General features: G+C 34.5%; 2 protein-coding genes across 2 annotated transcripts; one reads left to right on the top strand and one right to left on the bottom strand.

Moving 5' to 3' along the window:
- The first annotated feature begins 6,080 nt into the window (after positions 1-6,080).
- On the top strand, positions 6,081-6,964 carry LOC144572323 (zinc finger protein 7-like). Its single transcript, XM_078321853.1, has one exon. It carries the CDS (start codon positions 6,349-6,351, stop codon positions 6,895-6,897), a length of 549 nt encoding a protein of 182 aa, XP_078177979.1. The 5' UTR covers positions 6,081-6,348; the 3' UTR covers positions 6,898-6,964.
- A 413-nt stretch (positions 6,965-7,377) lies between these two features.
- Positions 7,378-10,512, bottom strand: LOC144572320 (cyclin-A3-1-like). Its single transcript, XM_078321851.1, has 7 exons — positions 9,974-10,512; positions 9,253-9,485; positions 8,749-8,824; positions 8,554-8,664; positions 8,324-8,473; positions 8,071-8,205; positions 7,378-7,682 (listed from the first exon to the last, which is right to left on the bottom strand). Exons 1-7 carry the CDS (start codon positions 10,328-10,330, stop codon positions 7,605-7,607), a joined length of 1,140 nt encoding a protein of 379 aa, XP_078177977.1. The 5' UTR covers positions 10,331-10,512; the 3' UTR covers positions 7,378-7,604.
- Positions 10,513-12,685: the final 2,173 nt, after the last annotated feature.

Genomic DNA, 12,685 nt, shown 5'->3' with positions numbered 1-12,685 from the left:
TAGTCAAATCTATACAAAAATCAGGAGTATATGTATTGCTATCAAGAATCCTATTCCAAGATGTAAAACAGGCCAGTAACACCTTTTATGTTAGTAAATAAATATCCTAAAGCCTCGTCTCTTTTTCTTTCATGTAATAATTATGGTTTAACAAGGCAGGGAAGCATAACTTAAAAATGTAAACGGAACAAATAAGAGTCAGAATCTCCCTTTCTCACCTTAGGTTCATTTTAAGACGTAGCCATTTAATTTTTTTTTAACATATATGTGCACTTTTTAAATACTTAAATAATTAGCCTCTCTGCAAACATAGTGTAGAAATGGTAGCACACTTATATAATTAAATAATTGTTGTATTTTTACACTTAGATAATTAGCAAATTTTTTAAAATAAGTATCATATGTTATTCCGAAGTGGCATTATGATTGTTATTTCATGTTATAGTGAGAGAGATGTTATAGTGAGAGAGATGCAATCGAATCTTAAAAACTATTTTTATTTCATTTTTGAGTGGATTGATCAAGTATTACGAAGATGGAACTTTTATTTCATTTTTTTCTGTTCAATACTCATTAAGTAATTTAATGCTTTTGATTTAACTTATTCTAAAAAAATTGCTTATTAGATAATTAGTTTTAGCACAAAATTAATTATTTTTAACACAGCCGTCAAAAATACGACCATGTAACTGTATATTTTTGAAAGGAAAATGCTAATATGCTAGGCGAAGCATAGAGGGCCTCCGTCACTAGTGAATAATGTACAATTAGTGTCGCCTCATTAGTGTTGGACGTCTTAAAAATGCGATACTAATACTATTAGTGTCGGTCAAAATAAATAGCCGATACTAATAGTATGTATTAGTTGTTTATAAAAAACCGACACTAATAACTAACAATTAGTGTCAGCTGTTTATAAACAGCCGACACTAATTGTTAGTTATTAGTGTCGGTTAACAGTGAGAGCCGATACTAAAGCTGAAAAAAATTCATTTTAAGTCCTGCGCACCTCTTCCAAAACGTGCCTAGGATTTAAAACACAGCCTCCTTTCTCCCTCCGCACATTTCTTCCGCTCAGAAAAAAGCTGCAAGGTACATAAATTTCTAATTAACAATTGAGGTAAGAGTTGTGAATTCTCAACCATCTCCCGAACAAGGTGCATCTATCTTCCTCGTAGGGTCTTATTACAAAAGAAAGAAAAAATCTTGACTCAACAACCATTCCTTTTGTCAGGTGCTTTGATTCAGAGATCCAAGGGCTTCGAGAAGGATCTACTAGAAGTGGTAAACAAATAAAAATTGTTTATGCTTCATATCTCTAGTTCTTACTTTAGACTTCAAAGAGTGTAAATTAAATTACTAGGTCCCTATAAATGAGGATTGAACTAGTTAATTGCTCGATTGCTTTTGTGGACTGAATTTTAGATTGGGGTAAACAGTTCTCAGTAGTGAAACTATATTGTTTTTTATAATTTTTTCATTGTTCTGTTATCAGCTGGTGTGGGATAGAAATTTGTAAGTTGGGGTAAAGTGAGGCCTATTTGTAAGTTGTAAACTTTTTTTAGATAGAAATTATGGTTCCAAGTTGAACTAAGTCAAGCCATTGCACATGCATATAGACAACACTCCAATGAGCATCCCAGAACAAAAATTTATATTTTTGAAATTTTCTATGATTTATAGGGAATTTTTGAAAAAAAAAATTATTTATTTAGTGTGGACTATTTATTAAATAGCCGACACTAAAAGTAAGTATTAGTGTCGGCTATTTAATAAATAGCCCACACTAATGCCTTACTTTTAGTGTCGCCCAATGTCCGACACTAATTCCAAGTTCTCCACTAGTGCGTGTAACGGCTCAATATTTGAGTTTTCAAAATTCTAACGGTTGATCCGAACCGTTCAACATGAGCCATTACATGGAGACTCTCTATGCTACACATAAATATTATTTCTTTTAAACACTTAATTAGTTACATGTAACATTTCTAGTTTTTTTTTTTTTGAGATATGTAACATTTCTAGTTGTAATGCATAAATATAATTATAACTCTCGCGACACATCCGGTAATGAAACAAAAGTCACATGGATGGTCATCGCTCATCACTGTATTTTCATATCATCATATAGGAATTGAAAACAGTGTAATTATATAAGTATTAAATCAAACAAAGAAATGTTAAAAAAGTAGCCAACTGCTTGAAAAAAAAAATACTTCTTGTTAAAAATAACTAATATGTTAAATACATATTAAATACAGTATGATAGCGTCATGTGTCCAAGACCTCACAAACCTCTCGTAGGTCGAGCATTGGGCCCGTCATCAAGAGCTTTCCGAGTCCATTTGCCCGATCGGGCTCAGGAGATTCTGTGATAGTCTAATAAGACCATTTTAGTCAATCTCCTAAACTGAGCCCTAGAGTGGAAAAAACGTGTCGTTCTGTGCTGTGTTTGGTCTTGTGTCATGCTGTATCGTGACCAAGTTAATTTTTCACGTGTTGTGTCTTGCCGTGACTAAAATATTAAGGGGTGATCACGGCACGCTAATGGTCACGCTACGTGAGTCACGCCATGTCCAAACGTGCTGTGACCAAACGTGACTCACATAACTATTTGATCATAATTTAGATTAGTTTATTCAAGATTCACCATTTGTTCAAGATCTAAAGGTCCTAATTACACGTGACTAGATATTTCGCGTGGCATGCCATGCCGTACTAAATTTTCTAAAGATGGTCATGGCACGTGAATAGTCACAACACAAGACATGCAAATCACGACACGTAACCGATGTTATTCTAAATGCACCGTTAATATATGAGTTTAGAGAAATTTGACACGCGGGATGTTAACGGAGTTCGGCAAAATAAAGGTCTACGTCTCCGGGGCGTCACAACCTCTTCTAGGTGCGCCTTTCTATACCCAACAAGAAAGGTTTACAACTTGTGAACCGGTGAACCCTTACAATCAAATCGGGAAGTCACACAACCAACTTGAGAAGATAACGAAGTCTCTAAGTTTAAGCTACTCAAGATAAATACTCAAAAGATCACTATAACATAATCTAACTCAAGATTAGTGAAGTAGGTTTGAGGTTGTTTGAGGAATTTTGAAGTTTCAAGCTCTCACAAAAGTGAAGTCACCAAGCTCACAAAAAAACTGTGTTTTTGAAATTTAGGGTCGGCTCAGATATAATTGGGGAAGAGACCCCACAGCTCTATTTATAGAGACAGCTCCAGAAAGAGCAATTTGACCTAAAACGTTATAACGTTTTAGTTCAATTTTGAATTTTAGGTTTTATTTTTCTGCTAGATTGGTCAAAACGTTACCAACAATTGTAAAACGTTCCATAATGTTTTGCACAGTAAAAACTTGATTAAAGACATGAATTCTTGAAGGTTGAATTTGATTTAAATCGTTATAATGTTTATCAAACGTTACAACGCTGATTTAATTAAATCGTTGTAACGATTGACAAACGTTACCAACGTTTGTTATTCCTTCTGAGTTTGATCAAGCTAATCCTCAGCGTTTCTTTACAGGCTGAAACGTTATAATGTTTTACAATTCCAATTTGCTTGAACCTACATAATTTAACAACATCAAACACATTTTACCAACTTTAAAATATTACAATTTAAATTCTTGATAAATGTCTTCATGATTTCTTTAGTTCAAGCAATCCTTATTGCAATTCCAATTTGCTTGAACCTGCATAATTCTAAAAATAGAAAAAATCGTAAAATTTAATAATTGTATATTTTTGCAAATTAGTTAAATAGATAAAAAAAAAATTATTGCTCGAACAACAACCGATACGCATGCCGTGCCATTCCGTGTCGTAACCATGTCGTTCCATAACAGAGCCGACTCTGTTGTGTCATTTTTCCCATTCTAGCGAGCCCAATACAAACTCAGGATGGTCTCCACTTTTATGCGAACAAAACGCGTCTACATGATTGTTATGTGACAACTTGTTAGATCACGTAGACGCGGTCTCGTCAACGCTCTTGCGTTACAATTACTGGATGATCTATGTAAGGCCCAAAACTCAACTGAGCTAGAGGACGAACTTTTTTTCTATGAGAAGTGTCATTACAAGTAGGGGTGATTAATGAGCGAGCATGAGCGAGTTAGGGTATGCTCATGCTCGCTCATTAAGTAAATGAGCGAGTTGTTAATGAGCGAGTTTAAATGAGCGGATAAATGAGCGAGTTGTAAATGAGCGAGCTTTTAATGAGCGAGTTATGAGCGGCTCACGAGTTATGACTTATGACTCAAAACAAAATTATATAGTATGCCCACGCATAACAAAATGTGTTAAAAGTCATCATAACAAAATCCAACAAATTGTCATAATTCATTTAAATGAGTTGTTATGACTATTACTTGTTTTGGGCTTTAGGCGGAGGTTTTGGTTCTGCTGATTTACAAAAAAAAATGAATATGAAACTATGAATATTAGTATATTACACAGGATTAAATATGAAACTATGCTCACTATCTATCAATCTTAATGAGACAAGGTTGATGTTACACATAATTACATAGGATTAAATGTGGCAGGGATTAGATGTGGCAAATTCTTAATGAGCGAGTTGGGTCATGCTCATGCTCGCTCATTAAGTAAATGAGCGAGTTGTTAATGAGCGAGTTTAAATGAGCGAGTTTAGGCGAGCTTTTAATGAGCGAGTTATGAGCGGCTCACGAGTTATGAGCGATTTACTCACCCCTAATTACAAGAAAGAGTCTGAATACCTCAATTCCTTTCCACCACAGGAACTGATCACTGAAACTATTTATTCTCAGTCTGGCTCCTCGAGATAGGACGAATTAGCAACTTGAAGTTTACATACGGCCTATTCTCTCCGAGATAGGACGTATGACAGAGCCACCCGGTTTTTTTTTTTTTATTAATATATGCTAGAAAGAACCAGCTTATTGTTAAAAACAATTAATTAAGTGTTTTCAATGAACTAGCTTATTGTTAACTAAAAATATGTTGTACTTGCATGTGCAACATATATATTTTTTATTGGATACTAGACTCATTGAGGAATGAATACTAAACCGGACACTTAGCTTAGAGGTGAACGCAACAAATTTTCCAATGAATAATTATTTGTTTCATCTCGTACATATTCAGCGTAGTTATCCATCAAAAAAATGTCAAGTATTTTTTAAATAAATAAATCATAATACAGAGACAAAAAAAAAAACATATAGCTTTTAAAAGGTGCGGATATGTGAATTATCCTTAATCCGGGCCGGATAACAGCGAAAATTAAGGCAGCCGAGTACATATTATAATTATTTTATTTGCATCAAGGTGCTGAATAATATCAAAATTATATTTGTTTCATATTTAGTCTTAGTATGACTATTTTGCATAAGCAAAAGAAGCATCTGGCTATGTAGTACAATGCACAACATGTAAAGAAGTCATTGTATTTTCAAGAAGTAATTCATGCCTTTGCATAAATTGCAGTTTTCAAATTTAAGTTGTAAGAACTATATTAAAGCTTCTATTTTAGATTATTATGAATTTATGATCATAATCACTTGGCCCTCCGGCCCTCCCTCGAGCTAGCTTGTCACAATTTCAAGTTGAGGTTTTAGCTCAGATGCCCTAGATCCAATTCACTCGGCTGTAATTTGGTTTAGAATTAACAAGTTGAGCTAGGACCTAGCTCGGAGCAAGCCGACTCATTGCCACCCCTAATCAGAATACACCAAGTCTTTTTCTCAAAAAAAAAAAATAATACACAAGTCTAAGCCAATTGAAAGAAGGTACAGAGAATTGACTAGTTGAAGTTGGCAGGGTACCTTCTACAGTTGCTTCCACAGAAATAAAAAACAAAAAGAATGAAAGAAAACAATTGAATGTGTGATTAGCCTAACAGGTGAAAAGATGTTTACAGAATCTGAAAGAGATATGGGGTATAGTAAAACATGACAAAAACATTGCCCCTGGAATAATTAGCACCAAATTGTGGGGGCCAATTTTGGAAGAGATAAGAACCTAAACACACCCCACTTCAACTAAGCACTGTAATTGACTCAAAATTGTAAACTGCACAATTAGCCATTTTTTAATTTAGTTTTCTTTCCAATAGAAGCTAATAACAGAGACGTCAACTCACTTTGAACTAGAAACCCTTTTTAACTAATCACTAAACAAAATTAAAATTCCACTTCTCCCTCTCCTTTTTAAGGGAAATAGATACCAACTCCTAACACTAACTCCTGTCTCCTTCTTTCTACTTCTCTCTCCCTCTCTCTCTCTCTCCCTCTCTCTCTCTGTCTCTCTCTAGCAACTCTCATAGCACAAAATTGAAATTCAAGACATGGCACATGAAGAACACCTAGAGGTGTCATCAGTCAACAAGGAGTGCTCACAAGACGAAAAGGAACCTCTATCTAAATGGTTAAAACTCTCTCTGGCAAGTGGGTCCACCTCACCAGAGAATTCCTCCAACTGTTCAGATTCCAGGTCCAAACCAGTACCAACAAAAGTTTTCTCTTGCAATTTTTGCATGAGAAAATTTTACAGCTCGCAAGCGCTAGGTGGACACCAGAATGCACACAAAAGAGAAAGAGGTGCCGCAAAGAGGTCGTATTACCATGCACAACGGATGGTTATGGGGGGTTTACCTTTAGAAGCTCATGCCGCCTTTATGCAGTCGATAAGGGTCAAACCACCCCAGCAAATTTTGCAAAAGATTGATCAAGAGATCCAAATTGGAAATTTTGGTGAAACAAATTTGAATTGGGTGCCCTTTGGATTGGAGCAGAGAGACGGTTCGACGTGGCCAGGAAGCTTTCGGGTGAGTATGCAAGAGACACCTGATAGATCTGCTGACACTAGTAAAATTGATCTGAGTCTCAGGCTGTGATTGAGTTGTATATTGTAGTCTGTATATTTTTATGCTGCCAATTAATTATAATTATTTCTAAATAAAATTTTGCACCCCTTTTCTTGAGAGAGAAGTAGCTTATAGCAAATAATTTAGTTAACCAGGGAACTGCTTGATGAATCAAACTAATCCTCTCGTAACAAGTAGAGAATATTTTTCATTTTAAAACTGTGTACTAGCCTCAAATAGAGCTTTATATACCTATTTCAAAGGTGCTACCAAAGTAACCAAACACACTATAATTTTTTAGACTAGTTCTATTTTGCATATTTGTAATTAGTTGAAGTACTAAGATACCGAATTAGTTTTATAGAATCAGTCAGGTATAGGATGAGCTTCAATACAAACACGTACCTAATCTCTTTTTATAGGGTCAAATGCTTCTAATAAGCAAGTGATCACTTGGACAAATCCAGACCATATAGAAAAATTTGAAAAGTCAAGGACCCGCAAAAAAATAAGGTGAAAGGAACAAAGCCCAGAAAATAGCCTAGTTATCATACAGCCATCTTTAAATGTATCCATAAAAAGGGAAAAAAAAAGATATACTTCACTGCTAGCTCTCTTAAGGTTAGTACTACCTAAATAGACAAAAACCACCACTCGTCTCCTTTGAACATGCAAATATTAATTCACACTATCCTCTGGTAGCATCTCCTTCCAATTTTTAAGTTTCTTGAACAATTTCACAATTGTCTGTCCAGTTCATCAAAGAAAAGACTTGGGATCTCTTGGTGAGGGAGCAGTGTAGATGCACACTTGAACTGTTTCAAAGAATTATATCACCATTATCAGACTCACAATATTACAAAACAAGACTCTAAATGAAAAATTCTTGTCAAATCGCCAAAACCTCAAAATTCCTCTGGCTCTTCATATATAACAAAAACTACCATCTTATTGAACTAATATCTTACACATGATGTCATTTTCCATATATCATAGGGGATTAAAGGACATTGTTCATTCCCAAGAAAAAGTGAAAAATGTTGCCTGTAGCATTTTTCAAAAATTGGGAGACTAAAATGTATCTCTGCATGACAATTGGTCCAGATGGAAATGGCAGAAATGGTTTGTTTTGACTTTTGATACTTTCCAGAGTCAACACTGACACCAAATATTATAAAAACAAAATGAAAAAACAAAGCATACCCTATGTTGCTTGTATTTCTCTCTAATAGCGCTCAAGGAAGAACATCTCTTATTTAATTGCAGTTCATGTAATGCATATATGCATTCCTTCAACTCTCTCACCTTGTACCCGGTACTGGTCTCCAGTTTTTTACTCTGGTAATTTCACAGAAAACATAATTAGATTACTTCATCTAAATCTTCACAACAATATTTTCTGAAACAAACAGAAATTTCATCAGAAATGCAAGAAAGAAAGAAAAATAAAACTTACCCAAGGATGGTTTGATGGATCAATGGTGAACCTTGCCAAGTAAACAGCTGAAGCAGCAACAACTGAAGGTAAAAACTTGATACAACCATAATCAATGAGACTCAATTCAGCTAGGTAATATGCCAAGAATTCCAATGCCAGATCCAAACCCTACAAAATTAAAAATAGATATTAGTTTTAAGGCATATCAAGATCAGTTTATGAGAAACCAAATTGGGCAAGACAACTACCTTGCTGTCATCCTGACCAGCCTTTATGAACCTCCGAAGGAAAGTCTTGATAGTAGGGTTTCCCATTTCAAAATTCAGAAACTTCAACACATCACTCTCCATTTTCACAACCTGAATGCAAAGAAACAACTGTTGAAACATATCCGTGTTTTTTTCAAAGTGGTTAAAAAGAGGGATTAAGAAAAATATGCTAACCTCTTGCTTATCATAGGTATTGTCAGTGATATAACAGAAATCCTCAACATGGGGCGGAACTATTTCTTCATATTTCCTATATAAAATAAGCCAAAAGAAAGCCCCATCAGTAAGACAAGTCAGCAAAAAAGTACTATCAGATTTATAAAATAACACCATACTTTTTATCACATTGGTGTGATCCCAAACAATTTATCTGTTTATGAACATACAACTCATAGACCAAGAGGAAGCCAACCAAAAATAACCAAATCACCACAGCTTGTGATTTGAATTTATTAAACTTGCAAGTGGAAGTTATATACATTAGTTAAGCGTGACTTCTAGTTCTGTTTCTTTTTTTTCTTGTCTCAACCCAGTTTCCATCCCAGCAATGAAATAGAAATGAAACAAAATAGTCAATATCTCCTAAACTGTATTCATCCAAACAAATAACCCAACAAGACTACTAAATCACTGACAGTACTAACTTGAGGAAACAAAACAAACTAATTTCACACTTACGATGCAATAAGCATTGAAGAGACACCAAGGAGCTGAAGCCTTTGTCTGCTAATAGAATTGTAAGAGAGGAACCGGTCTATGTATGAAATTGTCAGGTACAGGGTATCTGATACAAGTTTGTACTCTTCGGACACTTCAACCAACCAATCAACCAAGACCCCTCTCATATTTGCTGTCACATCTACTTGAATTGTTTCAATGTAGTTTGATAATGGCCTCCTCTTTGGTTCCACCTAAACGAAAAACAAAAAAGAAATTTATTAAGATCAGAAATGTTCCAGTATTTGGTTGGAATTGTTCCAGTGTCTTCAAACCAGAACAGAAATAGAGTTTGTTCACACAACTGGCAATACAAAAAAAGGTCACAGTTATTGAAGAATAATGATTTAAGTTGAAAAAATTTTAATACAAAATTGCCATTTATCCTTCTGATTATTTTTCCTATTTTTATGAGTAACATTTAACCTTCTGATTAAACTGTAATCAGAAAAAATGGAAACAGACTAGGAAGTTGCATTTCATGGGAACTGCTAGAATCGATGGTTTATTGCAGAAAAATGCCAGGATGCACTTACAATAGAAAGTTCTTATTTCAGTAACCAGAAACTAAACAGAAATGCAATCTAATTGGAGAAAAAAACTGAATCAGGAACCAAGACCTGTATTCTATATTTTATAGTTCCCTTAGTTAACGTTTAAACCTTAAAATTAAGCAGTGTACCTCCATTGATCGTAGATACTGGTATATATCTGAAGCATACGGTGCAGCCATCTGTGGATCTTCAACCTCGCTTTCTGCATCGGCGGTGTCAGTGGTAGAAACACAGATCTTCTCGATCTCCTTGGAAGAACACTTCTCGAGCTCCAAGCCTTGCTCTTTCTTCTCAGATCTGCTCTTTTTAAGCTTCGACTGAACAGCGCCAGACCTTGAAGTCACGGCGTTGGACAGACTGGGCAACTCGCCGAGCGCGACTCGCTTCTTCTTCGTTTGAGGTTGAGAGATCGAGGCATCCGAGACTGAGGCGCGCTTGGCTGCAGCGCGAGTGAAGCGAGGAGGGATGTTCTCTTTATCCGCCATGGCTACTTCCCTCGGAGGTGGAGTCTTAGATGGGGTTAGGGTTTAAGAGAAAATGGAGAGGGAATAAGCGAAAGAAATCTGGGAGGAAGGGATTGGTTTTGTAGGCACTGAGAGAGAGCGCCATTTTTTGGTAAATCCGGGGGAGAGAGAGGGAAACTATTTTCGAAAATTGAAAGAGAGACGAAATTCAAAAATTGGAGAGAACAAAAAAGAGGATCATATGGATTTGGAGAAAAGAGTCGCGAAATGGTTTGGATTGGATTTGGATTTTTTGAGCCATTCAGTGGGAGCCCCGGGCGGGAACGAATCAAGATCCAACGTGGTACTTGACCATATAGAATGAGATCTGAATCGTCTGTTTTATCCTTTTACGAATCCCAAAGCAGACCTCTATATTGTACGTAGAATCCGAACTTCCGAAGTTATTTCGGCTCGGCAGGGAGTATTCTATATGATCCGGTACCGTTGTGGATGCTCACTCGGCGGGAACCAATTGAGATCTTGTTTTTTGAGGTAACTCCACGGATGCCCTCGAGAAATATCATAATGTTGTCGCTAGAAATGCTATTTGTTCATGATTGTCTAGGGGTGTCAATGCCAACTTTTTAGCCGTTTACCTGACCCGTTTCATATTTGATAACGCGGATGTGGGTAAAAAAAAAATTTTATTAGCTTATCGGGTATGGGTATGAGTAAAAAAAAAAATTTCATTAATCAAATGAATAAGGGTATGAGTAATAACTATTTTGTACATATTACTCTATAGGGTAAATATATATATTCAATTCAATTTTCAACCCACCTAAATATATATATTCAATTATTTAAAAAAAAAATTAGTTGGAATTGATTGCATATTTATTTTTATTTTTTTATTAAAAATGCAATTACATATATTTGAACATAATGAGTTTTTGATGTTTAATTTGTAAAATATAATAAAACTAATTAATATATTAGTAATATCTGTTATTACCCGCTACCATTTCGTTACCCTATAATATTAACGGGTAAGGGTAGGGTGGGGAAAAGTTAATTTTTAATGAGTATGAGTAGGGTATGGGTAAAGTTAATTTTAATGGTTATGGGTATGAAAATGTCTCCACCCGACTCGTACCGTACCCATTGACACCCCTATGATTATCTGATTTGGATGGTAATTAGTGACTTCAAGTCTTCAACTGACGGGCCACGATAGTTTTTTGTAATTTTTTTAAATGTGATTTTCTACGTGGTATGTGAAGATCATTACAAACCGCATATATTGCATGTGATTATATATGCGAATTTTTATGTGAATTTATATGCGGTGTCATAAAATAAATATGCAATAATATGCAGTAATATGTGGCTAAGTATGCAGTCAAAAATGCAGAATTGCATATTTAACTATAGAGGAGGGTTCAAATGCCTCCATTTTTTGTGCCTCCATCATGCCTCCATTTTTAAAAACTTTAATAACTCAAAATTTAAATCTTAAAATTCAAAATAAAACCGTTGGATATGAACTATATCATTTTATCTATGCACATGTAAAAAATTATGGCATTTCAACTTTGTTTTGATTGTCATCTTGAGCTTGTAAAAATGTATACAAATATGAATAATTTCTAGACGTTGATTTTTCAACTTATTGATTCATATAAAAGCAAAATAAAAATGTGATAATTTTTTTATGGGCGCATAGAGAAAATAACATAGATTACACCTAACGGTTTTATTTTGAATTTTAAGATTTAAATTTTGAGTTATTAAAGTTTTTAAAAATGGAGGCATGATGGAGGCACAAAAAATGAAGACATTTGAACCCTCCACTTAACTATAAACAGATTTTGTATTCGAATTGCAGCCGAAAAAAATATGTGGCCCGCATATATAGACCGAATTTTATTATAATGATTTTTTGCATCAAAAGTGATATCGCAAAGGTGGAGTTTGCACGAGCATCTTGGTAATTTTATTAGTACTTTCGTTCTAATTTCAAATTTTACGAGGTAGTATTTTGGTAGCTTTAAAATGTATGTCAGTTTTGTAAATAGAAAGTTTTTTTTAAATAAAATTGCTTTTGAAAACCCAATGTTATTAGTTTCTAAAATATTTAAAAAATAAATAAATTTATGAATGTTAAAAGCAACCATAATTAATTGCATGATTATAGTACTTTTAAATTAATCTCAGTTTTTTTTTTCTATTTGAATTTCTGTCTTTTCAGTTAACTTTAAACCTTAAAATTAAACGTCCCATTTAATTTTTTTTCCTAGTAACTAAACTATAAAATATACTATGGTGTTGGCTAATTAAGATTCGGATACAACCGTATCATTTAACCAAGATGTATCTTTAGAGAATTTTAAA

This window comes from Carex rostrata, chromosome 20 (genome assembly GCF_964058835.1).
Source record: "Carex rostrata chromosome 20, lpCarRost1.2, whole genome shotgun sequence".
Classification (NCBI taxonomy): domain Eukaryota; kingdom Viridiplantae; phylum Streptophyta; class Magnoliopsida; order Poales; family Cyperaceae; genus Carex; species Carex rostrata.
The sequence above is the reverse complement of the archived record's forward strand: the minus strand, read 5'-3'. Positions and strand labels throughout refer to the sequence as shown.